General features: G+C 41.9%; 6 protein-coding genes across 6 annotated transcripts; 2 read left to right on the forward strand and 4 right to left on the reverse strand.

The window, feature by feature from the left end:
• Nucleotides 1-2,711: 2,711 nt before the first annotated feature.
• BYT42DRAFT_612965 (uncharacterized protein) lies at nucleotides 2,712-3,993 on the forward strand (the record flags this gene model as incomplete). The annotated part of the gene is made up of 2 exons (XM_051571686.1): nucleotides 2,712-3,105; nucleotides 3,167-3,993. The coding sequence occupies 2 exons, from the start codon at nucleotides 2,712-2,714 to the stop codon at nucleotides 3,991-3,993; spliced, it is 1,221 nt and encodes a 406-aa protein (XP_051424440.1).
• Nucleotides 3,994-4,181: 188 nt separating this feature from the next.
• Nucleotides 4,182-5,066, reverse strand: BYT42DRAFT_604175 (uncharacterized protein). The gene is made up of 4 exons (XM_051571095.1): nucleotides 4,877-5,066; nucleotides 4,695-4,798; nucleotides 4,568-4,618; nucleotides 4,182-4,503 (listed from the first exon to the last, which is right to left on the reverse strand). Exons 1-4 carry the CDS (start codon nucleotides 4,969-4,971, stop codon nucleotides 4,397-4,399), a joined length of 357 nt encoding a protein of 118 aa, XP_051424441.1. The 5' UTR covers nucleotides 4,972-5,066; the 3' UTR covers nucleotides 4,182-4,396.
• Nucleotides 5,067-8,999: 3,933 nt separating this feature from the next.
• On the reverse strand, nucleotides 9,000-10,441 carry BYT42DRAFT_634316 (uncharacterized protein; the record flags this gene model as incomplete). Its single annotated transcript, XM_051572477.1, has 4 exons — nucleotides 9,000-9,748; nucleotides 9,859-9,948; nucleotides 10,000-10,105; nucleotides 10,204-10,441. The coding sequence occupies 4 exons, from the start codon at nucleotides 10,439-10,441 to the stop codon at nucleotides 9,457-9,459; spliced, it is 726 nt and encodes a 241-aa protein (XP_051424442.1). The 3' UTR covers nucleotides 9,000-9,456.
• Nucleotides 10,442-17,962: 7,521 nt separating this feature from the next.
• On the reverse strand, nucleotides 17,963-19,835 carry BYT42DRAFT_545095 (uncharacterized protein; the record flags this gene model as incomplete). The annotated part of the gene is made up of 7 exons (XM_051565792.1): nucleotides 17,963-17,980; nucleotides 18,038-18,084; nucleotides 18,219-18,242; nucleotides 18,611-18,700; nucleotides 19,310-19,332; nucleotides 19,391-19,491; nucleotides 19,776-19,835. The coding sequence occupies 7 exons, from the start codon at nucleotides 19,833-19,835 to the stop codon at nucleotides 17,963-17,965; spliced, it is 363 nt and encodes a 120-aa protein (XP_051424443.1).
• A 1,512-nt stretch (nucleotides 19,836-21,347) lies between these two features.
• On the forward strand, nucleotides 21,348-22,210 carry BYT42DRAFT_545096 (uncharacterized protein; the record flags this gene model as incomplete). The annotated part of the gene is made up of 5 exons (XM_051565793.1): nucleotides 21,348-21,375; nucleotides 21,516-21,652; nucleotides 21,756-21,832; nucleotides 21,909-22,011; nucleotides 22,049-22,210. 5 exons carry the CDS (start codon nucleotides 21,348-21,350, stop codon nucleotides 22,208-22,210), a joined length of 507 nt encoding a protein of 168 aa, XP_051424444.1.
• Nucleotides 22,211-22,810: 600 nt separating this feature from the next.
• On the reverse strand, nucleotides 22,811-25,166 carry BYT42DRAFT_545097 (uncharacterized protein; the record flags this gene model as incomplete). The annotated part of the gene is made up of 3 exons (XM_051565794.1): nucleotides 22,811-24,116; nucleotides 24,308-24,674; nucleotides 25,157-25,166. The coding sequence occupies 3 exons, from the start codon at nucleotides 25,164-25,166 to the stop codon at nucleotides 22,811-22,813; spliced, it is 1,683 nt and encodes a 560-aa protein (XP_051424445.1).
• Nucleotides 25,167-25,533: the final 367 nt, after the last annotated feature.

A 25,533-nucleotide genomic window follows, 5' to 3' on the forward strand; every position in this document is an offset into this window, starting at 1 on the left:
TTCGTCCTTCTGTAAGTCCAAATATACTTTCTATCGGTTTATCATCTCCTCCGCCAATATATACATCATTCTTTCTATTGGAAACTGGTACCTACAGAGGTTACTCAAGACTTATACAAATACCCATCACATTCATTGTGAGTAACAATCTCATTTTCACTCTGGTTGACATCTTGCACTTTTGCACATTTAATCCTAACGGATATATGAGTAACGTCGTATTGTACGAAATGTAAACTTCGTCCTCGCTGGCCAAGTATCTTGGATTATACGCTCCTCCAATAGTCACCGTGAGTTCGATGGTGACACATCGTGCTGTGCATGTTCCTTTGTACTCCAGTGCCACGTGATTGCACCCATCGAGCGACTGCCGTCAGCTCGATTCCATCATCAAGATGTTTACGATCATTCCGATTTCCTCTGTGCACACAAGCACACACCAGTATTGTTTACTTTATCCGTTCTCTCTTTTACTCCACTTCTCTTTCGATTCTTTTTCTCATATCATTTTTGTCCTGTTTTTATCCTGACTGGTATTCTTATTAAATTGTCAACGCATGCTTTTTTACGAAAACTGAGGAATTCAGGAAAATATCTGCTCTTGGCTGCTTTTTGTTGTCCTTCTCATGTTCTATTCGCTCACTAGTCTAGTCTCAAACCAGTAGAGAGGTAGATTATGCGTCTAAAGAAGGTTCTATTTGATACACATAAGCTCTGAATTATCAAATTTTTCGGTGATCATAGAAATAATATCGATTCCATATTTTATCATCGTAGGATGTATGATTATCGTGCCAAAACAAGGTTCTGTCGTAGCTTATACAAGCACATGAAAAATTATCATTTTCTCACGTACCCGGTTTTTTTAGATCCTCCTCCGTGTTTTCCTCTTCTTTTACCTCTCCCCTATACTATCATGGCCCATCAATCCAAGACCTCTCCTCCTAAGGCTGCTTCCCTCACTCCTGAACAACACGGCAAATGATCCGAATGTGAACAACTGTACTTCATGAGATGCAGTTGAAACACCTGCACCGGTGGTAACTTCGTCTTCGTTCGGAGCTCAAAGAATCAGAAAGCTACGATGGTGACTGTAATGCTACCTACATCGACAGTTAGTTCCTGAGCATTGAGCGATATTCCCAACTATGCGCGCTCACCGACCGGACACCCTGCTGTATGCCATGAGCCTCTTGCATGGTCGTGCGAAAATCTGGTAGCGCCATCTAAAAGTTTCCGAAGCAGTAGGCAACATTCAAGCAAGAGTTAACCACTGCATTCCGCCCACCAAAGTCAAACTGCAACTTGAATAAATCATGATGCAATGAAAGCGGTGAGTTTGAGAGAGAAACCAGAATAAGAAAATATTATTTGTTTTTGTTTTTTGTTGTTATTTTTATTTATTCCATTTTATTCTTGATCCGTATTAGGCCGGTGACCCGAGTTAACGCATGCACCGCGCCTAGTAGCATCACGGCAAATTAGCACTGTCACTGTCAAAATTATCACGATACTACAGTCGTACTACATCCGTGAGCCACCGTTTTGCCTTAATACAAACGATGTTGTCCTTAATTCTGTGAACAGGATTTTTCTGTCCACCGAAACATGTAAGTTTTTATGCTGTAAAAAAAATCGCATGTAAATAATCAATTGAATACTACATCCGTCAGGAATGACGAAAAGCAAGCCAGTGTACGACCTGACGCATCGATTGATATAATACATGGAGCATTGTGAGCGATTGAGTCGGTTGCAGCTGTAATTTTCGGACATCGTATATCGCTGAAGTTTCAATACTGGTGAAGTGAAAGCGCAGTACCAGGCCCTCAGTCACCGGCTTTTGGTATCGATCTGGTTGCGTGTCGCAACATTGGCCAAAGACGCTTTGGATAAACCGAAGTTGTGATTATACCGCTTGTTACCGGTTTTTTTTTTTATTTCGAAACCGAACAAAGTTATCAAGGTCCTACTTGTTTCCAGAGTGTAGTAAACGGCGATAACCACGACTATACCCAAAATCCGGTGACGCTAACTGTTCACGCTATGCACCAAATCGGAGGCTAAAATTTCAAATAAACGAAAGGCAATGTTTAGTCATTATAGCCATTAATCATCATCGTCATTTCTTATCCGTTGTATGAATATCTTCATGTCTGTTATACAGAGATCATAAATAGTTTTTTGCAGCTTTTTTTTTCTTGAGCTCCCTCTAAATCACCTAATTTAAAGCTATTATAAGCTTCAATGATTCAAGTCATCGATGTTTCCTTAGAAACTTGCTGCATTTCTTTTTACAAGCTAAATTCGAGAATTACAAAAGAAATGGTCGAAATAAAAAAATAGACGAATTCAACGAGCCAGCTGAAGACGCAGCATTAGCGGTTGAATCATACGTACATGCATGGCAACTGTTTCCTTCACCAAATGCTCCTTCAATATCTTTGCATGCTTGCAGTATTTCCTGTAGCATGGACATGGAAATCCTTCAGTCTTTCGAATGCGGTCAACTGTCAATTCGTCTTTATGATTTTGGTATATGTAAGAATCAGGAATGAATAAAAAGTAAGAGGGAACCAATAAAACCACACTTACCGACTTGCACCTTTGAACCATGGGTATGCATGTGCGGCAAACCACCAAATAAAAAAGAAAAACCAGGGTTTAAAAATGTCGCAGCACGATGTATCAAAGGGGTGCCGGATGCGATCATGTTTCACGACGTTGAGGATCCAATGGGTTCACCATTGTGGAATAAACAGCAACCGTTTGGTCAAAATCTCAAATCGTACAGATACCCTAGAATCGCTACTCTTCTTCACTGGATTCTCGTCTACTGCTTTCGAATAACGCCCAACCATCAAATACTGGAGACCCACACACATAAACCAAAGATTAACGAACCAGACACTCTCAAGAAAGGGGATAGTCATAACCAGGAGAGCACCAGTGAACCACGAACATCGGTAGCGGGTTCCAGTGATACATCAAATGAACATTCGTTTGTGACCAATGAAGCAAAGGATACGTCCACGGACGATCAACATTCTCACAATGCCTCACATCTAAACGACGGAATCGACGGAGTCCACACCGCTCCATCAGGTTCATCCGCGGAAAAGGAACCATCCGTTGCAAGGGACACTTGGCGACCCCATTTGCACAGCAATCGCCAACAGGATACCCCCACGAACGAAAAGGAAAACAGGCATTGATAAAGTACAGTGGGAGAAAATCTTTGGGACGCATAAGCGGTCTGTAAGCTTCCAGGAATCATCGACTCAATCACCATCTAGAAAGAGAGCCCAATCGACATCGCTTATTTCGGATCTCATTCACGAGTCGTATTTCAAGTCGTCGCCTACTACTTCTGCTCCGATTCCCTCCATCCATGAGCCAGCTCTCCGTTCGAGTGAAACAGGTTCTCGACCATATCATCACGCAGATACAATAGCCAAGACTGATGACGAGAAAAGGAACAATACACCGCAATCTGAGCACCATCTCTATCCACACTCCTACCTAGAAACTGCCGCCCATCCTAAAATGCGCAACGCCTCAACTGTCCCTACAACCAATTTGATGCCGGAGGAACCACCCTCTGTTCTCACACCTCGTCCTGTAAAGCATTACGTATCAGAGCGACCGATCACAGATAGGCTGACAGCTGATCTGCCGGTACGGATATCTCCGTCTGCTTCACCTGCATTATCGGCTGTCAATTATAAAGGGCAGACATCCACCCATCGTCGTCCGTCATCTGCACCTTCGTCACGCCAGTCTTCCCCATTATCCGATCTATCGTTTCAAAACGTGTGGATATTCAATGAAAATGAAGGATTCAGTGAAGGGGTGACGACGATTCATTACATCTCCAACTGGGACTGTGACAACGATAAAGAACGCATCGAACGGTTCATAGAATACTGGGGAATAGAAACCATGATCCTCAAGCAAGCTGAACTGTCCGAGCAACTCATTCGCTACATGTAATATCTTAAGACTTTTGTAAATCGACAAGTCGAAGAGAAAAAAAAAAACCTCCAAATAGGATACAGTAAAGGGTGCGAGAAGCAAAATGTTCCGTAAAATTATTCATCTGTCGTTGCATAAGTTTATAGAGGATAAGTAGCAGCGTTAAAAGAAAAACCAAAGCCGTAACATAAAAAAGCTGCAAAACCCTTTTTTATTCGTAAACAGACAGGAGTATATTCATATAATGGAGAACATGATCAAGACGGCTAATGGTTATAATGGCTAAAAATCGCCTTCAGTTTGCTAGGTGTTTTTTCCGTCGGTTTTTTTATGCATAACGTGCCAAAATAGTCAACGGATTCCGGGTAGAAGTCGCGCTTATCGCCTTTAGCAACATTTTGGAAACGATTGGTGACCTTGTTCATTTGCGAAATGAAAATTGGAACTTGATCAAGGCTGAACGGGAGTTGGATATGGTGTAGAGATCACTTTTTGCCCGATTGACAATGTAGAGCGTAGCATTTTTACCTATGCGATAATAAAGAATGAAAATGCTATACAGTAGACATTTCGAACACAGCAAATACTTTACCAACAACAAGAAAAATAAAAGCAGATTTCAACTTGTGCTTATCGGAAGCATCTATAGCCAATGTTGCCACACGGAACAGATTGATGCCTATAAGCCGGTGGTCCAGGGCTTGGTATTGAGTTTTTACTTCGCCCGACTAATCTCGTTCGCCCAACATTGCTCCGTGTATGATGTTGATGGATTGCGTCCGGCCGAATGTTGGCTTGCTTTTCGTCATCACTGAGAGATGTCCTATTTCAACTGAAATGCTGAATATCAAATCGCCCCCTCTCCATTTGTCCTTTTCATCCCAGCCAAAAGTTGCATTACCATCGAAAGGCAATACTATTATCCAAATCTTCGAACAGAGGACTAAGGATTGCTTCCTGTATGTCGAGTGATAAGTTTTGTTTCTTTTGGTCCATTTTCGAAGATGCGCCGTGGCAACCTTTCCACTCTGCTAATGGTTTAGAATCGGGGGCGATTTTTTTTTATCTTGACATAAGATCTTGCATTTATCGGGTGGATGGATAACAAACTCCTGTTGACAGGATTAAGCTTATAGCGGGATGGGGTGAAGAGTGCATCGAAATGGGCCAAAGACCTTTTTTTTTTTCGTAGCGAGGTACTTTGCATCAGGGCATAAATTTGCCGTGATGCTGCTAGGCGCGTGCATGCTTTGCCTCGATCACCGTCGCCTAATACTGATCAAAAAATAAAATAATTAACAAAACAACTATTCATTTTTCTATTCTGGTTTCTCTCTCAAACTTACCGTTGCAGTTTGACTTTGACTTTGGTTGGGCGAATGCACCGGTTACGTTCCCCACTGCTTCGGTTCTTTCTGGGAAACTTCCAGATGGCGCCACCAGGTTTCGCACGGCCACGCAAGAGGGTCAAGACATACAGCAGGGTGTCCGGGTCGGTGAGCGCGCATAGTTGAGAATATCGCTCAATGCCGCGAGCCAACTGTCGATGTGGGTAGCATTAAGGCCACTCTTGTAAGTTTTCAGTTCCTTGATCTTGGGACGAGGGACGGAAGCTACCAGCAGTGCAGATGTTTCCAACTGCACTCACTTCGTGAGAGACAGTAGTTTTTCCGATGATATGCTGGCAAAGTGCGTGGCACGTGTTGAAGTCAATATGTTTGTGCAAATCTTGGTGGGTGCGCGCCGGCTTCAGCAATCATATCGACGAGAGAGCAAGTAGGTGTTGCACATGTTCTTCAACACTACAATCCGGGTCGATCAGGATGCACCGGCCCTCCAGGTATCTTTGTTCAATCGGAGTAAGCGAGTCGATGGATGGGACGTCCTCTTCCAGAACCTTGGCCTTCTTCCGTCGGCCTCCTTTCCGACTTGGAGTAAGTTGTTTGATAATACTTATGCCCACGCCCAGAGAACGATTGATATCCGCGTGGCGCAATCAATCGGACTCGCGATATAGGCGAGCACCGAGGGCGTCGCAAATCCGGTTTCTCGTGGTTTCGCGCTCGGTAGAATACGGCAGCTCGCAATGCATTTTTCGCGGCTGACGAGCAAATTGAGCTGGTCGATCAGAGGCAATTGCTGAACGGTGCGCAAAGGTTGGCCGTCATTTACACATCGGGGTGTACTGCCGTGGACATTCCCGTTCGTTATCACTGTTCGAGAACAATCTAACGTCCATGTTTGCACATCGAGAAAAATTGATGCTGCGTAACAATGACGTTGTGAGGTTGAAAAACATTGGCCAAGTCCATGAGCTGGCCAATTCATTTCCATGACTTCTTCAAACCCGACACTTTACTTTTTTCACACCGTCGTTTCCCTTGCCGAAAATAATGGTGGATTCCCAACTTTCCACGTCTTTTTTCATCATCGATGGAAGCTCGTTAGAAGATTAATCTTGCTATCATAGGCGTGCCTTTTTTGATAACCGAGAACCTAGATCAAAAAACGACGGTAACCAAAGTTGGGCCATTCGTTGTAAAAAAGAGGCATGGATTTTGTCGGAATGATGTCAATATAAGGATTCGGATCCAATGGAAATGAATGGAATTGATGAATCAAGCCTTAATGCGAAAGTATTTTTCTGACAGATCAAAAAGAATGAATAATCAAACGATGCGCAATTTTTTTTTTTTTTTTTTTTTGCACCTCTTTCTCTTTCTTTTTAGTTTTCTTACTTCTCATGTTCACTCACCGCTTGTCTAATATAAAGCTACAGATATCACGCGTCGTTTTCTTTTCTCTTTAACCCCCCTCGGAGCATGATGGATGACAAGCACTGATAGCGACTGTTTATTGCTACATCTGCTGCTGAGCATCTTTTTTACTGACATGGATATTTTGTGTTTTCACAGTAGGTCGGCTAACTCTCTTTTGCAGTGTCGGTACAGCAATGTCGGGCATCGCGATGTGAGGTAAGTGAAGTAAGGTAGGTGAAATGGGTGGGTTAAAAACAAGAAAAAAAAAGACACTGCAAAAAAAAAAAGCCAGGCGGAAAAAAGGTGGGAAGGGAGAACAAAAAAGGACACAAGAAAGAAGATTGAAAATAAGGGCACGAAAACAAAATGCAGTATAAAAAAAAAGACCGCCAGGGAAAAAAAAGGTTGGCCGACAAAGGAAGAGGAAAATGGAAAAAATGGAACATGAGGGAATGCAAGTGGGAATGAGGTGAGTGAAGTGAGGTGAGAAGATTGGGGTTGGGGAGGCTGACCTTTTTAGTAGAAAGACGAGTTCGAGCCGGTTGCTGTCAAAGGGCGAGTATATTTTTTTCCGCTGTCATTTTGCTTGTCATCCATCATCCTCTGCCGTTATCTGTCCTTGCCTTTGTCATGGTTCCTTCTCTCTGGTGGTTCCAAACCTCTTTCGGATCGGTGCTCTGGCATTTAGCTTATAGTAGTTGTAGTCTATTTGTACTTAATGTTCCTTGTATATGTAAATCAACCACTTGCAGTGCCGTATAAACAGATCTGAAATGCACATGTATTTTTTGTAGATTTCTAAGCTTGTGGGCTTTCATTACGGACACAGCCTCTTTTTGCTGTCCACTTGAGACAATGTCTAAATTGAGTGTCGACCGCCCTTTCGACTGGTTGAATATGTTGTGACTGGTATATATGGAGATGGCGGTTTTAAAACGTGGAATATATGATTAAAAAAAAAAAAAGCTGCTGAATGCAGTCACGGTAAGAAAAAAAGCTGCTGAATGCATGCACGGTAGAAAAAAGAGCTGCTGAATGCAGTCACGGTAAGAAAAAAGAGCTGCTGAATGCAGTCAGGGTAGAAAAAAGAGCTGCTGAATGCAGTCACGGTAAGAAAAAAGAGCTGCTGAATGCAGTCAGGGTAGAAAAAAGAGCTGCTGAATGCAGTCACGGTAGAAAAAAGAGCTGCTGAATGCAGTCAGGGTAGAAAAAAGAGCTGCTGAATGCAGTCACGGTAGAAAAAAGAGCTGCTGAATGCAGTCACGGTAAGAAAAAAGAGCTGCTGAATGCAGTCACGGTAAGAAAAAAGAGCTGCTGAATGCAGTCACGGTAAGAAAAAAGAGCTGCTGAATGCAGTCACGGTAAGAAAAAAGAGCTGCTGAATGCAGTCACGGTAAGAAGAAAGAGCTGCTGAATGCAGTCAGGGTAGAAAAAAGAGCTGCTGAATGCAGTCACGGTAAGAAAAAAGAGCTGCTGAATGCAGTCACGGTAAGAAAAAAAGCTGCTGAATGCAGTCACGGTAAGAAGAAAGAGCTGCTGAATGCAGTCAGGGTAGAAAAAAGAGCTGCTGAATGCAGTCACGGTAAGAAAAAAGAGCTGCTGAATGCAGTCACGGTAGAAAAAAGAGCTGCTGAATGCAGTCACGGTAGAAAAAAGAGCTGCTGAATGCAGTCACGGTAAGAAAAAAGAGCTGCTGAATGCAGTCACGGTAAGAAAAAAAGCTGCTGAATGCAGTCACGGTAAGTAGGGAAAAAAAAAAAAACTGCGGAACAGCAGGAACCCCAAAAACAACCCAGTGGATTTCAGTTCACCAGTCAAACTTGGTATGTTCGCTCTCCGTTTGATGCTTATTGATATGCCACTTCTCACCTATTCATAATATGCACCTAAGCTTACTGTCAGGAGACGTAAACGAATAATCAGTGTTGAAATAAAGTGGACAAATAAAAAGGGGGAATTCAAGCACCTAGTTCAGGGCCATCAAGTTTGCGACCAATAAGAAAATGGTGACCTTTTTAAAAATTTAGGCCGTAAAATCACAGCTCATCCATCTGCCCTCCACCTATTTTAGTAATCGATCATCTACTACTATTCTCTGTTATGCTATCTTTACTGATATTTCCGTTCCCTCTCCACCTATTTTCCTCTGTGCATATCCGTTCACTTCACTCTAAAGATCTTGATTAGCCAGGTTTCCAGTTGAACGGCAGTATAAGCAGCAGTTAAATAGGTCCACAAATTTTCAATGGTTATGTATAAAGGAGAGAAGGATATAAAATACAATGAATGACAGATAGAAGGTTATATAGTACAATGGACAGATATGGTAGTGATTGTGATGGTGGTGGTGGTTGTGATTGTGATTGTGATTGTGATTGTGATTGGTGATGGCGATGTTGATGTTGATGTTGATGTTGATGATGTTGGTGACGATGATAGCTAGTGACTATAGTGGCTAAAAATTGCCTTCCGTTTGCTTGATGTTTTGTGGTCGGTAATTTGATGCATTGTGTGCTCCGAAATGATCATAGGGCTCCGGGCAAAGTCGTGCTTATCGCCTTTAACTACACTTTGGAAACAAGTGATGACCTTTATGACCATGTTCATTTGTGAAATAAAAAGTGGCACTTGATCAAGGCTGAATGGCAGTTGAATATGGGCAATTTCGCACATAGTGTAGAGATCATATTTTGCCCGATCGACAATGTAGAAGGTGGCATTCTTACCTATGTGATATAAAGAATGAGAATGTTATAGACCTATCGAACACAACAAATACTTTACCAACAACAAGAAAAGCAAAAGCAGATTTCAACTTATGCTTATCCGAAGCATCTTTAGCAAATGTCGCGACACGGAACAGATCTATACCAATAAGCCGGTGGTTCAGGGCCTGGTACTGGGCTTTTACTTCGCCACAACCAATTCGATTGCCCAGCATTGCTCCGTGTATGATATTGATGGATGCGTCCGGCCGAATGTTAGCTTGCTTTTCGTCATCACTGACGGATGTCCTATTAAATTTCATGAATATCAAACCTCCCCTCTCCATTATATCCTTTTGATCCTAGCCAAAAGTTGCAAGTACCATTGAAAGGCAATGTTATTATCAAAATCTTCGAACAAAGGACTAAGGATTGCTTCCAGATGTCGCGTGATAAGCTCTGTTTCTTTTGGCCCATTTTCGAAGATGTGCCGTGGTAACCTTTCCACCCTACTACTGGTTTAGCAGCGGATGCGATATTTTCACAGCTTAAAAACTTACATGTTTCGAATTGATAACAAAATCCTGTTGACAGGATTAAGGACATCGTCGTTCTGTATCAAGCCCCAGATTTTTCGTGATGCTGCTAGGCGTGTGCATGCCGTGCCTCAATCACCATCCTAATACGGATCCAAAATAAAATAAAATAAATAAATAAGAAAAAAAGAACTATGCATTTTTTTTACTCTGGTTTCTCTCTCAAACTTACCACATCCAATTGCATCATTATATCTTCGAGTTGCAGTTTGACATCAGAGGGAAAGGATTGGTTGGTCATTCTATGTATTTGAATGATCTGCTGGCAAAGTGTGTCACACGTGTTGAGATCAATGTGTTTGTGTAAATCTTGATGTGTGCATGCTGGCTTCAGCAACAATATGCATGAGAGAGCAAGTAGGTGTTGCATATGCTCTTCAACACTCATATTTATGCCTTGCTGCATATTTATTTGCAAAAAATAATAATTTATTGATATCTTTTTTATTAAAATATAATGTTTCATTAATATTGTTACTTTTATCTATAATTATAATTTTATTATATACCACGTCAGATGGTAGTTTTACATTATTTTTAATATCATGATTATACTTACAATCTTTTTTTTTACATGACATACCATAAAAATAATCAATTACAAATAAATCTTCTACTCCATGAGTATATCTACATTTTTCGGGTATACTCATAAAATTACAAGATCCTTTTTCATAAAAAGAACATATAACTGATTTCGTCATTTTTTTGTTTCTCTTTTCTATTAGTTTAAAAATTCAATTTTATTTTAATTAAATAATTTTCAAAAAGTTAAAATATTATTTTTTATTGTTTTTAAAATATCATATACGATTTTTTTAAAAGTTTAAATACCATATTATTTTTGTTAAATATTTATGGTAGAATACAATCTTTATTTTATTTTAATAATTTGAAAGATAGGTAAATATTCATCTACTTCTTTATTTAATAATTTATTAAAATAATTACATATCTTATATGCCCTTTCCTTTATTTTATAAATATTTTTATCTTTTACATAATTCTGTATTTCGGAAATATTTTCTTTTATAAGTTTATAGTTATTGTTGTATTTTTTGAATATACCATATATTTCTTTCCATTTATGATATATCTTTTCTAATCTATTATTCCTCAATTTTGTTGATGGTATAACTTTTTCTTTCGTATTTTTATCATTTATTAATTTTATTCCTTTTTCTAATTCGTTCATTTTAACATGAAGGTCTTCATTTTCTTTTCTAAGTGTATCATTTTCTACTATTAAATGTTTTACTGTGTCTTGCGATTTTGTACGTCTTCTTTAAAATGGTAAAACTGAGTAGAAATATTGATGTCATTGAACAACATGCGATCCTCTGCTGGCGGTGGTGCAATATGAATCTCTGCAAATCGAGTGGGCACAGATAATTGAGATAAAATGGATGGAGAGGTTGGAGTTGAGGATGGCATAATTGACGCTGTTAGCTTATTCGAGATGTATGGTACAAAAAATGTAGTCGTTGCACTGGTAACTTACCCAAGGTTTCATCGTCCTCGTTTCCAGAGACTGGCGTCATGGTGATGAATGGGGTGGGGGTTCCTATTGAAGCTGTAGCAGTTGTAGACCGATTGTCATGCTCATCATTCACGCGTAAAGAGGCCGGAATTTCGACAGAGCCAGTTTGAGGCGGCGCAGCATCACTGATAGAATCATAAAGGTACCAGCATGGCAACTGTTTCTTTATCAAATGTTCCTTCAGTGTTTTTGCATGCTTGAAAAATTTCTTGCAGCACGGACACGGAAATCCTTCCAGATTTCGAACAACTGTCAACTCCCCTTCACGTTACGCATGTAGGAATCAGTAACTAATAAAGATTAAGAGCAACCTGTGATATAGATGGATAGAGACGTTGAGTACGGTGAGACTGTTGTTTATTCTCGAAAGAGATCATCTCTTTAGTATCTGGTATTCAAAGATAATAACTGGTATCGGGATTTGAATGTACAAATAGTGTGTAACTACTCTAGTGTCTCTTATCTGCTTAAACCGAGGTAATTCTTATGTAGTGGTATATGGACCCTACCTATACGACATTACCCCCCTCCAGGTTGAAGCAGGCTCTGTTACATGGTCATGTCGGTAAAAACCTCTAAAAAACCCTGTGGGAAAAAATACATGAGGAAAAGACTAGCTCATGAATTACAGAGACTTATGCGCTTAGTATGGAATTATCTTTTGAGAACCACCACTTATTGTCTATTGCGCTTACTACGTCTGGGGTTGACGTTTTGTGTTTTACCCTTGCGTTTCACAGGCTTATCTTCAGGCAGATTCATTTCTGTCTCGTTTGATCCACGTCTGTTCCAATATTCCATAATGAATGCAGGGTCGGTAAATTTATCAGCGGTGAGCCATTGATCATCCTCGGCACCATAACCTTTCCATCTTACAAGGTATTCGCGTTTGCCTCTAGGACCTTTATGATCAATAATGGCCTGAATTTCGTACAGTTCATCTTCAGGAACCACATCATCTACGTTGATCAGTTTCATTTCAGAGGGCGAAAAGTCTCTGGGCATAAGTGCACCAGTTTCGTCTTGAAGAACATATGATCCACCTTGCGTCTTGCGCAGAACAGTGTATGGGCCTTCATAAATAGGAGCTAATTTACCAGCTCTATTTTGTACCTTGACCATAACGTGACTTCGCTCTGGGAAATCCATGAGTCTGTGCTTGGTATCAAATTTGTCCTTCATGTTGGAACCATGATGCTTCACTTTCTCTTGGAGTGCCGGAAACACAATATCCGTCATGTGTTCCACACGCTTCATCAAGTCTTCATGTGTCATTGGATCTTTCGGTACAGCATTTCTTGAGCGGTAGTCCACAAAGTCATTTAATCGTCTTGCAAACATAAGAGAGAAAGGCGAGGATTGGAGTCGTTTTGATATGCGACTATTGATGTGTAATTGTGTGCTGGGAACATAGTAGTCCCAGTCTTTGCCAGCACCTTCTATCTTTTTCCGCAAGATATGTATCGTTTCCTGTACATGTCGTTCAGCCACACCATTCGCTCTTGGATGGTAGGGTGTGGTCAGCCGATGGTCAATTCCCAGGTGTTCAACAAACTTCTTCATGAACTGATTCTTGAATTCAGAACCATTGTCAGATTGTATAACCTTGGGTATTCCAAAATCACAGAATACTTCGACAAATGCTTTGACGAGTGTATCTGATTGTTTGTTCGGTAAAGCACGTAAAATGCAGAAACGAGTGCAAATATCCACAAGTACCAGAATGTAGTTGTTACCTGCATTAGATGTCTTGTGAAAATTGATAAGATCAGCAGCCCAGTGATCTCCAGGAAGGTATGCATAGATTGGTCTCAAGGGATTATAGCCTTTCTGCCCTATGTTGTAGCGTTGACATTCAATACATGACTTGACCAATGTCACAGCATCTTGGAATATATTATTCCAGTGGATACCATCTGCATGGATATGTCGTACGATATGTTCAGCTCCTTCATGACCTCCAAGTAAATGTGCTTTTTCCAAGATACCGTGTCTTTCATTCTCTGGTGGACACATCGTATCATCAGTTGAAGCAACGGATTTAATCCTGAATATTTTGTGTCCATCAGTAGACTTCTTTGATACAACTGGCTTCGGTCCTTTGACGACAATATCCCCCTCCAGCTTGTCATCAGGGATAAACAAGCGAGAAAGAGAGTCAGGGAGAACATTCTGAACACCAGGTAAATGGACAACCGTAAAGGTGTAATCGAGGATAGTGTCCAACCAGGTAAGCATCATGGGGTTTGCAATCTTCTGAGTGTGAAGATAAACAAGCGCCTTATGGTCCGTATAAAGTGTGAACGGATTACCCCAAAGATACTGGTGAAACTTCTGGAGAGCATAAACAATGGCCAATAACTCTCTCTTCGTAGTTGAGTAGTTGCGTTCGGACTTACTGAGAGCTCGAGCCATGAAGGAAATGTATTGTTTCCTTTTACCTTGCATCTGAAATAATACAGCACCAATACCATAGTTGGATGCGTCAGTTGCGACAAGGAATGGCTTGTTGAGATCAGGATATTCCAGCAAAAGCTGTTGAGCCAGTATATCTTTAAGCATCTGGAAATGCTTAGTGTGCACATCGGTCCATAGGTTCGTTAAACTACCAGCCGAACGAAGTGCATCGATAGAAGCACTGATGGTAGCAACGGTAGGAATATGATCGCGGAAATAATTGATAACACCCATAAATTTCTGGACCTCCTTACCAGTACGTGGAATTGGCCATGACATCACATTGGTAAGTTTGCGGCTATCAGGTACGACGCCTTCAGCTGAAATGCAAAAACCAAGTAGGAAGATGCAAGATTGCGCAAAATGGCATTTTGCAGGATTGAGCAGTAAATTCACCTCGGTCAGAGCCTGAATGGCTGTTTGAACATGTGTGATATGCTCAGAAATCGATGGAGAGAAGATAACGATATCATCCACAAATGTCCGCACGAATGGCAGATGTTGATAAATCAAAGACATCACTCTCTGAAACTTGGATGAAATCGGCTTCAAACCAAAGGGACATCCTTGGAACATATATTGAATACCATCGTGAGTGAACGTGGTTTTATGCTGGTCCGCTTCGTGGATCTTGAAACGATGAAATGCGCTTTTTAGATCCAATGTAGTGAACACAGTGTTTCCTCCTAAGGATTGAAAAATTTCCTTGATCAATGGTAAAGGGTAACGATCATCAGGTAAATGTTTGTTGATATGACGGGGATCCAGGCAAGGTCGTTTGCCAGTCTTATTGCCATATGCATCCTTCTTGTCAGCCAAAGTCAATGGACTGTTCCAGGATGAATTCACAGCAGCACGGACAATAATTCCCTCATCCAACCAACCTTGAACAGCCTTATCAATGACTGGTCTCATGGTGAACGGCAAAGGGTACTGTCTTTGGTATGCAGTAACTCCTTCGGGCGTTGATAGATGAATAATAGATTCAGGTAAAGTACAAAAACTTCCCTTAGGTATAGCAGCATTGGCCTTAATAAACGGCTGAACAGATCGCATGAAGTGAACATGTTCTGTTTCTGTACCTGCTGGTGATTCATTGGGTTGATATGTTTCGGCTTTTGGCACGATTGCCATCTCCTCTTTGGCCTGATGGGTTTCTGATGTATCCCAATCAGTCGCGACGCCAGTGAGAGCAATTCCAAGTTGCGGCAATAAATCAATACCCAGAATTAATTCACATTCATCTGCTAACTCCATAACTTCAAAGCTATGACGGATGTTACGACCATTGTAAATAATATCCAGTGGAGCAGTAGTTCCAATGCGCTTCACTGTGTCTCCTCTACTAGCATACAAGATAGATCCTTTGGCATTAAAAATTGGCCATTTATTTAACGAACACAAGTTTTTGCTGACGATGGACATTTCTGCACCGGTGTCCACGAGACCCAAGATTCGTTCATTCTGAATCATGATAGGTGTCTTTAGCATACTTGAATTTTGTTCGTTGCGGATACTGTATAGCTTAAGAGACTTACGTTGTGCAGTTCGGCTGAGCTCTTCTTCTTCAAGCTCGGTCAGGATGGTATCAATAACCTCCTTGGCAGGGTGGTCGTCCTGCATCTGCTTACGTAGTGCTTGCTTAGCACCAACTTTGGCTTTGCCGGATTTTTCATCCAGGCGCAAACGACGGAGACGTTTTTCTTGGCGCTTAATCTTGTGCGCCTCCTGGTAAGCCTCGCAACGGTGGCCTTGGAACCAGGCTTTCTTGCAATACAGGCAAGTCTGTGGCAAATTCGGTCGGCTGTTTTCGACCTTCTCCTTCTTCACGTTCTCACCCTTAAAGGGCCGCTTGCGTAAAATGGGAGACACAGATCGGTGGTAATGCTTACCCGCCTTGTGTTTGTAGTCACCATGGTGACTACCACCCTCCGTTACTCTCTTGTCGACAATGAACGGAGCAATTTGGAGCAAGGCCTCCACAGAAGAGATAGGCTTGGAGCCGTTACGTTGGGTCCAAGTGTTGAGCACTTGATTCTCCATATATGCGGTCATGTTTATCTGGAAAACACCAGCAGCCAGAGGACCGTCAATGAGTTTGCACTCTTTCAAAGCGCGCAAAAAGCGCTCACCAAAACGAGTAAGGGATTCGCTCCCATTCATTTTCATAATGGCAATTTTCTTCACCGCTTTGTTATAATGGTCGGGATTTTCATAACGTTCTTTAAAGAGAACGCATGCCTGTTCCCATCCCAAACCACGGTTCGCCACATTTGCGTTGAACCAATCATCTGCTTTGTCCGGAAGCGCAAACATAAACCATTCTTCCCAATGCTGGTCAAGCTCATAATTGGCTTGAACCAACAGGCGACGGAAATTGGCACAGAAGTGCTCCACCGAAGTGAAAACATCTCTGTTCTTATTCAAGGTCCAGGGACAACCACGCCATTGGAACAAAGGAATGTCCCTAGCAGTAATTTTAGGGCCCTTGATACCCTTGATAGGATAAGAATCCCCAATCTTACTCTCCCAAGCAGAGGACTGGAGCGGATTCCTTATATCCGGAACGTCATAACCGGCCAGGAGTTGACGGAGAGAGTCTCTCTCTGCCAAGAGTTTGTGGGCCTCGTCTCTAACAGCGCCTGCTTTGTCTGCAGGATGTTGCTGAGTACCCAACTGAATAAGTAACTCCTCCAGTTCCTTTTGGCAATCCTCTAGACGGCGTTTGAGCGCGGCAGTCGGAGAAACATGCTTGGATGCCCAAGTTGACTGGGCCATAGGGGAACCCTGATCGGTGGATGCATCTGATGCATCCGTCATTGGCACGTCCTTGGATGCGTGCATCTCGGTTGAATTCTCGTTGGTGGGGTTCATGTTGGTAGTATTCACCGTAAAAAATGTGATATAGATGGATAGAGACGTTGAGTACGGTGAGACTGTTGTTTATTCTCGAAAGAGATCATCTCTTTAGTATCTGGTATTCAAAGATAATAACTGGTATCGGGATTTGAATGTACAAATAGTGTGTAACTACTCTAGTGTCTCTTATCTGCTTAAACCGAGGTAATTCTTATGTAGTGGTATATGGACCCTACCTATACGACACAACCATAAAACCACACTTACCAATCTGCACCTTCTTAACGTGTTCAATAATCATGTGGAAGTCTCTTTTCACTTTCGTGCCAAAGTCGGCAAGACAAAGATTGCAGAGTATGGACATTGGGAAATTAAGGATTAAGAGAAGTGAACTGAAACAAAGGCCAACACTACAAATTGCACGCGAAAATTTCATTCAATAAAATTTGCATTGCAACTTCCTTTTTTCGCACAGCTTAGCAGACATGCGAAAAAGGATGATTCAACCAAGGAGCTACTTTGCAGGACGAGACCATACAAAAAACCAACAAAAACAAATCACGTCATTACTTACCACTGCTTTGAAAACCATCGTTAGGCGACTTGCACGTGGGCATAGTCGAATCGAGAAATGAGGTTCTGTCAAGATTTGCCTCTTATTATATATCAGCGTCCTTTGCTATATTTTCAACGAGCGTCTTGACTTACCTGCAGCTCTTTTCAGACGGCATTTTGATGGGTAGCAAGTTACGTTCCCATCATTTTCTAACCACCGCCTTCTGAACCATTTACCTTTTTTTTTTAACTGGTTGCATACAACTAACGGTTCCAATCTCGTACTGCCGCCGTCTTTGTGCATCGCACCGACTGCGCACCTTCTCTGGCTTGGTATTCGTCAATGCAAGTTAATAATGCGTTCCGAGCAAGGGTTTTCCGGAATCTCCTAGTGTTTCTCTGTTGAACAATGCGGTCTACTATATATCTTGATCACATACTTCGCCGGACTCTCAAGCTTGCACTCATTCCTTGCGAGATATTCCCCTACTTCAGCGGCGGGATTTTCGAGAATATTTATACATCACTGGGAGGCTATCAAAATGTACATTACTATACGTTGAGATAGATCATAAAAACTTGCAAACTTACAATCTTAGGCTTGGAGGTGTCATCAAGCAGTGCATTGGCCATTTTTCCTGCATCATCTGTGTTTATAGAATGGGGCACCTTTTTCCCGATGGCAAAACCCACAATTGTAGCATGTGAACTACAGAGGAGACCATAATAAGCTTACATTGTACCTTTTTTTTTCACCCTCCCTTTTACTTACTTGTTCCGAATGCCAGTGAATAGCCTACATATAAATTTTGAAAGCTCACATGGAGGAGAAACGGGGTGACATTACTTTCAGTTCATCAAATATGGCGGTTGGATGCCGTCGTGCTTTCTGCTTTTAAGTTCCATCTACGCTGTCCAACTGGGCATGCTCCGCTGCCTAAAGTATATCAAATACTCTAATGGATTACTTAGACGGAGTTGTCCTGATAAATATCAGCCGCTGTATTCACTTACTGATATGTGATTGTAAGACATAGCTCTTTCGTTGCTCGTCCGATCTATATGTATCAGTATCACAGCTTGTAATAACGGATCGAATACTTGTCATATAATATGATTAGTTGTAATCCAAATTGGCATAACAATAATTGCCAACAGACTTACCCGGATTGATGCCGATAATTCGCACGGGTGATCTCAACGTTTGCACAACTTTACACTGATCATAAGCTGCGCCTTGGCAAATTGAGTACGCTACATAGAACAAACTTTTATTATCGCAAATTAGCCGGTTTTCAAGATATTGCCAATCGTTGCCATCACCTGTTTTCACTCAAGTAAATCGTAGCCGTTTTGGATACACTTTATCCAGGTCGAGAATTGTTTCCCACAGATCTTCTTTGAACTGATAATTTTTGTACGATCTGCCAATCGAGGTTTGGCAATGAAAACGTTCCCTTGTTGGTTCAATTCACATCTTCCACGCTTCGTATGCTATGATCAGGTCTTATTTAGCTATTTCACAGAATCTCCCTGCGTATTCTTGATCAATCTTTAAGCCCGCAGTTTACATTGTGGCCTAATATGCATGCCTCGTTTTAGGAAATAGAAAAAACCCAAGGCCGTTATGCGCATATATGCTGCAAATATATATGTTTAGCACCCTATCATCATGAAAAACATGTAGACAAGAATCATACGTCCTACCAATTTGATACGATGCGACTGGAAGGAGTGTCCGCTGTTTTGCTTCCAACTCGTGCACTTTCCTTTCAGAAGCCATGCGGGACGACAGACTGGACTTGCCAGCCATGTTATTCCAGGTTTTTCTTCAATTCCTCATCGGTTAAGCCACAAACTTACGGTTGCGCACATCTAGATTTTCCCTATTTATAATTTATTGTCAATAGTCATGTATTAAATAATAGAGCTGTTGAACCGTACTGGTAAAAGCGTTGGATCTTATGAGAGTCGCCAGGAAGAACACTCCAATCATCGGTATTGAAGGCTCGGACGAAAGCAATCTGCGAAGCAGCCTTTTTTGCCTGTATCGTTTTTACAGTAGATTAATCAGGCCCACAACTTTAAGACTTACCAGTTTTTTTTTTTTCTCACATTGACCCTCCCAAACCCGCAACAGATAGCCCCGGAGGGTTCAATATTAAATGTTCCATAGCATCTACAAAGATGATGACAAATATAAACCATAGCCATAATAGATGAGGTAAGACGTATAGATACTTGTATGGGAGGAGGAAGCGTACTAGTCAACAACGAAAGAAACATGGAAGACCGTTGGATCGCTTGAAAAAATGCTTTAAAAATGTACTTGAGGCCCTCGTTTCCACAGGGCTCTGAGCACCACCTTACAGGGAGTTGACAAATACATTAAAACAAAGTAAGATATACTCTGTTTATTAGATTTTAGAAGAATCCAGAATTCGTGAATCTATGATAATTTTTTATCATTCTTATGTTTCATTATCATTTGAAATCATTATTATCTATATTTTTATTGTCATAATGAATAGATAACGAATGATATATGCTTATAATCAAATTTAATTAATCATTAGTTAGCTGCACTGCTTGTCCAGTTGGGATATTGGATCCGCTGGCGCCACCTGAATGCTGCATCCCATGGTTTATCGTCGCGCCATGTTTTATCGCCGCGATGTTGCGTGTTTATTTGAGGAGCAGGGACTGTACCAGCTAAAGTACAAGGCATTTATCAATAGAGTTTGCGGCGCTATTCTTCCTAACGGAATCAGGTGTTATATCCTAAATACCAGAACATACAGCATCTCTACAAGTTAGCATTAGGGACTCCATTGATCACTTATCGCCTCTTGGCAGCGGTGTGCCCAATTTTACAGACCTTGTAGATTATTATGTACCGAGACTGACCCTACAGCTGCCATTAGTATCGACGTACAGTATTGGCTGTGGATCCAGCTGGAGCCACACTAAACACAATCAGTCATCAGGTAGCGGAAGAGCCCGAAACTTAAATTTATCAAAAAGGTGTCAAATTTCGCGAAGGAACCGGCCTAAGGGACGGTTTACAGTGGGCCCCGATTTTTTCCAAGACGCATGTGTTTCAAAGTATAAATGCAGGTATTTAGTAAAATGTCATAACCCTGGATTTTTTCAAAGAGTGCAAAAATCGAGGTTTGGAGATCTGCAATGCGTAAGAACGGATCGTCCTCGACCCAGAGAGGAAAAAATCGAGATTGTAGATATAGGGGTACACTCTAATGCGGGCACTTTTGGTCAAAATTACACTGTCAGGTTTTTTGAACTATTCTATTCATGTAGCAGAGGCGTTTCAGCATGATCTTTATCCGTTTTCTTTATTAATCAAGTTCTTTCTTTCCTTGTCAGACGTGTAACTCGCAAATCCAAGTAAGTCTAAGTAGGCTTAAATAAAGCTCGATCTCAAGTGTATTCATAAAGCCATTATGACAAACTAATAAAGCTATAGCAAGAGAGGCGGTAAATCGATTTAATGGAAATACTGTGAATGATCTGGTTGGGATCAAGCTTGACTCATGTCACAGTATTTCCATTAAATCGATTGGCCGCATGATGAAACGTGATAGAAAAATGATCAATTGTATCTGCGATGACCTGTCATCGGACATAGTAGGACGTCTCGTTTCTTTTTTTTTTGCATATCGCACCTCTTCTCTTTATACCTCAACTATAATGTAACCAGAATTTTACGGCACAATGAGCAGCGCGGAAGGCTCTTCTGTAGGACCCGGTTTACGCCAATATCGCAGAGAGATTTAGGTGCCTACAATCGCGAAAAGTCAAATTGACCACAATTTCAAAATCAGAATCGGCTCTCCAGCAAAGGTGCGCAGTTGGGGTGACCCAAAGAATATCGCAATACGAGATGAACAGTGACTCGTATGCAACCAAAAGTAAGTTATAGCAAACCATCGTGTTGTATTGTTATACTGACAATTTCGTAGATAATAAGAAGAAAATACTGCCAAGAAAAAAAAACCTGGATAAAGTGTCTAGAAGGCGGTGCCTGGAGGATGACTTTGCTACTCATCAGATTGCCGTTGCTCCGCAGCGTTCGCGTTCACCGACCGAGACACCCTGCTGTATGCCATGCCGAAATCTAGTGGCGCCATCTGGAAGTTTTCCAGAAACAACCGAAGCAGGATTTTGTTAGCCATCCATCCGCAACATGTAAGTTTTTATGCCATGAAAAAAGATCACCTCCGATTCTAAACCAGTAGTAGGGTGGAGAGGTTGCCACGGCGCATCTTCGAAAGTGGACCAAAAGAAATAGAGCTTATCACTCGGCATACTGGAAGCGATCCTTAGTCCTCTGTTCGAATATTTGGATAATAATATTGCCTTTCGATGGTAACTGCAACTTTTGGCTGGGATGAAAAGGACATAATGGACAGGGGACGACTTGATATTCATAAAACTTTAGTAGGACATCCGTCAGTGATGACGAAAAGCAAGCCAACATTCGATCGGACGCATCCATCAATATCATACATGGAGCAATGCTGGACGATCGATTCGGTTGTGGCGAAGTAAAAGGGCGTTCAGCCATTATCCAGCAGATGGTAGCTCCGCGGCATTGGCCTTTCAACCAGCCGTAAATACCAATTATCTGAACCAGTACCAGGCCCTGGATCACCGGCTTATCGGCTCGATCTGTTCCATATCGCAGCATTGGCCAAAGATGCTTCCGATAAGCACAAGTTGAAATCAACTTTTGCCTTCCCGTAGTTGGTAAAGTATTTGTTGTGTTCAATAGGTCTATAAGGTTCTCATTTTTTATTACCACATAGGTAAGAATGCCACCTTCTACATTGTCGATCGGGCAAAACGTGATCTCTACACTATGTGCGAAATTGCCCATATTCAACTGCCGTCCAGGCTTGATCAAGTGCCACACTTTTTATTTCGCAAATGAACAAGGTCGTAAAGGTTTGCATCACTTGTTTCCAAAGTGTAGTTAAAGGCGATAAGCACGATTTTGCCCGGAACCCTATGACCATTTCGGAGCACACTATGCATCAAATCACTGACGGCAAAATATCCAGCAAACGGGAGGCAATCTATAGCCATTGGAGGTATCAGTTATCTTGATCATGTTCTCCATTGTATGAATATACTCCTGTCTGTTTACGAATAGAAAAGGGTTTTGCAGCTTTTTTATGTTACGGCTTTGGTTTTTCTTTTAACGCTGCTACTTATCCTCTATAAACTTATGCAACGACAGATGAATAATTTTACGGTATATTTAGCTCCTCGCACCCTCTACTGCATCCTATTTGAAGGTTTTTTTTTTCCTTCGACTTGTCGATTTACAAAAGTCTTAAGATATTACATGTAACGAATGAGTTGCTCGGACAGTTCAGCTTGCTTGAGGATCATGGTTTCTATTCCCCAGTATTCTATGAACCGTTCGATGCGTTCTTTATCGTTGTCACGGTCCCAGTTGGAGATGTAATGAATCGTCGTCACCCCTTCGCTGAATCCTTCATTTTCATTGAATATCCACACGTTTTGAAACGATAGATCGGATAATGGGGAAGACTGGCGTGACGAAGGTGCAGATGACGGACGACGATGGGTGGATGTCTGCCCTTTATAATTGACAGCCGATAATGCAGGTGAAGCAGACGGAGATATCCGTACCGGCAGATCAGCTGTCAGCCTATCTGTGATCGGTCGCTCTGATACGTAATGCTTTACAGGACGAGGTGTGAGAACAGAGGGTGGTTCCTCCGGCATCAAATTGGTTGTAGGGACAGTTGAGGCATTGCGCATTTTAGGATGGGCGGCAGTTTCTAGGTAGGAGTGTGGATAGAGATGGTGCTCAGATTGCGGTGTATTGTTCCTTTTCTCGTCACCAGTCTTGGCTATTGTATCTGCGTGATGATATGGTCGAGAACCTGTTTCACTCGAACGGAGATCTGGCTCATGGATGGAGGGAATCGGCGCAGAAGTAGTAGGCGGCGACCTGAAATACGACTTGTGAATGAGATCCGAAATAAGCGATGTCGATTGGGCTCTCTTTCTAGATGGTGATTGAGTCGATGATTCCTGGAAGCTTCCAGACCGCTTATGCATCCCAAAGATTTGTTTTCTCCCACTGTACTTTATCAATGCCTTGTTTTCCTTTTCGCTCGTGGGGGTATCCTGTCGGCGATTGCTGTGCAAATGGGGTCGCCAAGCGTCGCTTGCAACGGATGGTTCCTTTTCCGTGGATGAACCTGATGGAGCGGTGTGGACTCTGTCGATTCCGTCGTTTAGATGTGAGGCATTGTGAGAATGTTGATCGTGCGTGGACGTATCCTTTGCTTCATTGGACACAAACGAATGTTCATTTGATGTATCACTGGAACCCGCTACCGATGTTCGTGGTTCACTGGTGCTTTCCGGGTTATGATTATCCCCTTTCTTGAGAGTGTCTGGTTCGTTAATCTTTGGTTTATGAGGGTGGGTCTCCAGTCTTTGGTGGTTGGGCGATATTCGAAAGCAGTAGACGAGAATCCAGTGAAGAAGAGTAGCGATTCTAGGGTATCTGTACGATTTGAGAATTTGACCAAACGGTTGCTGCTCATTCCACGATGGTGAACCCATTGGGTCCTCAACGTCATGAAACATGGTCGCATCCGGAATCCCTCTGATACATCGTGCTGCGACATTTTTAACCCTAGGTTTTGCCCTTTTACTTGGTGGTCGGCCGCACGCGCATAACCACGGCACGCAAGCGTGACAGATGTTGTAATTGACCCCTCTACCATCGTATACTCTGTTATTAGCGATATTTGATCCGATCTCGGAATACACCACAAATATGCGGTGATAAATTACCTCTTATTTGTTCCTAGATGCTGACCTATCGTTACCGGCTGACTGTGTCCTTTGTTACCGGCTGGAATGTACTTTCGCACATGAACCACCGATTGCTTATCTGGCCCTTTTTCGACGGTAACAGATTGACATATCTCATTGGGTTCCAAGTTTTCAGACCCCATCACCTCAGCTACTGATGGATGCCTCATAAGATCGACCTCATCCTTTGGAGGTTCGTAGCGGACTCGGATGTACTCATCCACGTACCGTCGACGTATATAACACCAAAAATCCGAAAATGCGGCGATGACGACTGGATCGCCAAAAAAGATGCAGCTGACAAAAAATCCTAACAGGTTGACTCTTTCAATATACACATCACAACCTACTAGAGAAGTATTTGATAGGTACCCAACAATGCTGAAAAGAATCGATCAAGAACAAAAATCGGGTATGGGATGGTGGCGTCTACGGCCAAGCCAATTTCAATCGCGACACCCCAGGATTTGGATACCAATGGTACTGCATGAGAAATGTTTTTTCGTATGAGAGATAGTTCGAATCTGCCTATGCCTCTTCCATGTCACTCACACAAGGGGTAGCAAATGCAACGAATTGCCACTTGACGAAAAAGCACTGTGGTTCGTCGAATATGCTGCTGCAGATGGTTTGTGGGACGAAAGTATCCAGAGCTGGTTCTTTGTGATACGGTGTTCAGCGCGTACGTAAAGAGGTTTCTCTCATTTATGAATTTTCGGATGGATAATATGGCACACAGTGTGGACAAGGCGATCGCAAATGACAACCATGAATAATACCACAGCTAAAAAGACGCAACGCCGTAGTGTTAGCCTTCACCTTACCTACATTGACACATCTCGCAGCTCGTATAAAACCTTTGATATAACTTGCCCAATTGAAGATTCGCGTCTTTCGACCTTGAAGGAAAAAATGGTACCTTTTTTTTGTGCCATAAAAATAGATTATGTAAAGAAAATGGAAAAAGAAAAAGTTGAACAATATACGTACCAGCAAGTTTGATCGATGGGATCAGGTGTATTATTTAGCGACAAGGGAACGATAAAAGATAGGAGTCCCACCAAAGCGACCAATAGATAATAATACTTTTCTAGCTTTTTCGGCTCGGATACACGCACAATAAAGATCATGACCAAATTCAATCCAATCATGCCCAAACACATGCATGACATAACATCGCTGAATATTTGAATGTATGCAATAAT

The sequence above is a fragment of the Radiomyces spectabilis genome, assembly GCF_025331425.1.
Source record: "Radiomyces spectabilis strain NRRL 2753 chromosome Unknown BYT42scaffold_5, whole genome shotgun sequence".
In the NCBI taxonomy this organism is placed as follows: Eukaryota; Fungi; Mucoromycota; class Mucoromycetes; order Mucorales; family Radiomycetaceae; genus Radiomyces; species Radiomyces spectabilis.